The 1,917-nt window shown below is 44.4% G+C and overlaps 1 protein-coding gene across 1 annotated transcript; it reads right to left on the bottom strand.

The window, feature by feature from the left end:
• Window positions 1–716: 716 nt before the first annotated feature.
• On the bottom strand, window positions 717–1,627 carry MELLADRAFT_114250 (uncharacterized protein; the record flags this gene model as incomplete). The annotated part of the gene is made up of 3 exons (XM_007419122.1): window positions 717–740; window positions 903–1,295; window positions 1,385–1,627. 3 exons carry the CDS (start codon window positions 1,625–1,627, stop codon window positions 717–719), a joined length of 660 nt encoding a protein of 219 aa, XP_007419184.1.
• Between the last annotated feature and the right edge of the window lie 290 nt (window positions 1,628–1,917).

Raw genomic sequence — 1,917 nt, 5'->3', positions numbered from 1 at the left:
TTTTTGTATTTTCATTTGTCTATATCACATCATGTATTCCAAATACAGAATGATACGTCACCAACTCTATGATGTCATACTATGATTTGATTTTCGTTTTCTCTTTATAACCTGATCACACAACAGTCTGATGTTTCCCTTTTTCCTCATCTGACTGCATCTTCTAACAATTTTATTTCAAGATTTGTTTCATTGTCTTTTCATCTCACTTATACTAAGATTGTTTTGTGTTTGGATTCAGGTAATAAAGATTGATCTGACTGCATCTTCTAACAATCTTATTATAAGATTTGTTTCATTGTCTTTTCATCTTACTTATACTAAGATTGTTTTGTGTTTGGATTCAGTCCAACAGCTACATTCTATAGGCGATGGAGTGGAAGAAGATAAGTTGACACCTCGTCGATTGGCCTGGGCCATCGCATCCTGGAAACCAGGAAGACTGGCTGCCTCCTCGGAACATTTGGCCTGTAAACACGAGCGGATGACAAAATAAAACCCCCAGGTACCATGGAAAAGGCGCGACAAGGTTTCTATTTGAGTATTATGGATTTGCAATTGTATGTCTATGTTGTCATAGACCAACAAAGGCATCAATTTATGATTTGCTTTGAACAATTCCATCATACATTCCTCTTGCAGCAATCGCAGATGGTCTAAAGCGTTTAGAATCAAAGGCCTCGAGGTGGAGATGCTGCAGGCCTGCAGCCATTTGTTCACGCGGCAAGTAACACCTCCAGCTAAGGTCATCAAACCGTTGGCAAGCGCCATAGCATTACAGCGGCGGTTACACACATTTGCAATCATCGCAAAAATGGTCACGGGAAACTGTGCGGCCCCAAGCAAGGTCAGCATATGGTGCCTGCCAGGCACGAGGCTCTCTGATAATGGAGGAGACTGACCGTGGCAAGTTTGTGAGCTGCCTTCTCAGTGGGCGTTGGTTTGAAATACACCAGATTTTTGAGTGATAGCATTGACGCATTGTCTACAGTTCCGAGGATCTCATTTGGATTGTCACGGTCAGACGGTGTTGCTCTCTTTGTTTCTAGCACGTTCACCGCGTCTTGGCCCCCTTTGTCATTGTCATATGCCTCGGTGTCCACTTTCTTCATTCCTGCAGCCAGCTTTTGGTGAATGAGTGTGTGTAGAAAGCTCATCCCCGAAGTGATTTGTTCTTCACGAAGACGTTCGGCACCCTCACTGAAGAAGTCGGGGGTGATTTGATGCGAGCTGACATATGTTCCACTGGGATAATGGCCACGGATTATTTCCTGACAAATCACAATTTCGGACGCCTGCCCCAAAATATGCATTCCAAGAGTGCGCAGGTGAGCCTCAGTCCGGAGGTATGTGACCTATCCTAAATACTGAATTCCTCTAAAACCAGCTGTTCCCAATCATTTTGGCCTTGGGAACTCGAACAAGCCAATTTGCCCAGGTTGTTCACGATGGATCGCGTGGTCTTTGCACCTAGTCCGGCTTTCATCAGTCGTTTACGGAATACCATTTCTGGGTGAGTGGAAGACAAGAATGTGACCATGACCTCCTTGGGTGATGAGTCCAGCTTGGTCATTAATTCACATATTTTTGAACAATTTTGCACCATCATAGGAACAGTGGCCGCCATGATTTTCAAGCGCGCTCGAGTCTTTCAGGGTATGGCAAAACAAATTCGGAGTTACTCACAACTCCCGTTGAGGGAGGATCCAGTTTGATCAATGAAGGCCTTTGGAACGCTCTGATTACCTTTGTAACCACTCTTAGGCTTTGAGAAACCGGGCTTGCCCGTGTTTATGCTTAGTTAGCCAATATAATATGATACAAACACAAGCACATTAGCTGTGAAGAGTGTGATCACCTACCCTCTTACAAGTCAACTACCGTTAGAATAAGGTGGGCACCGTGGGGCGCAATGGA

Source organism: Melampsora larici-populina, assembly GCF_000204055.1.
Source record: "Melampsora larici-populina 98AG31 unplaced genomic scaffold MELLAscaffold_131, whole genome shotgun sequence".
Classification (NCBI taxonomy): Eukaryota; Fungi; Basidiomycota; class Pucciniomycetes; order Pucciniales; family Melampsoraceae; genus Melampsora; species Melampsora laricis-populina.
The sequence above is the reverse complement of the archived record's forward strand: the minus strand, read 5'-3'. Positions and strand labels throughout refer to the sequence as shown.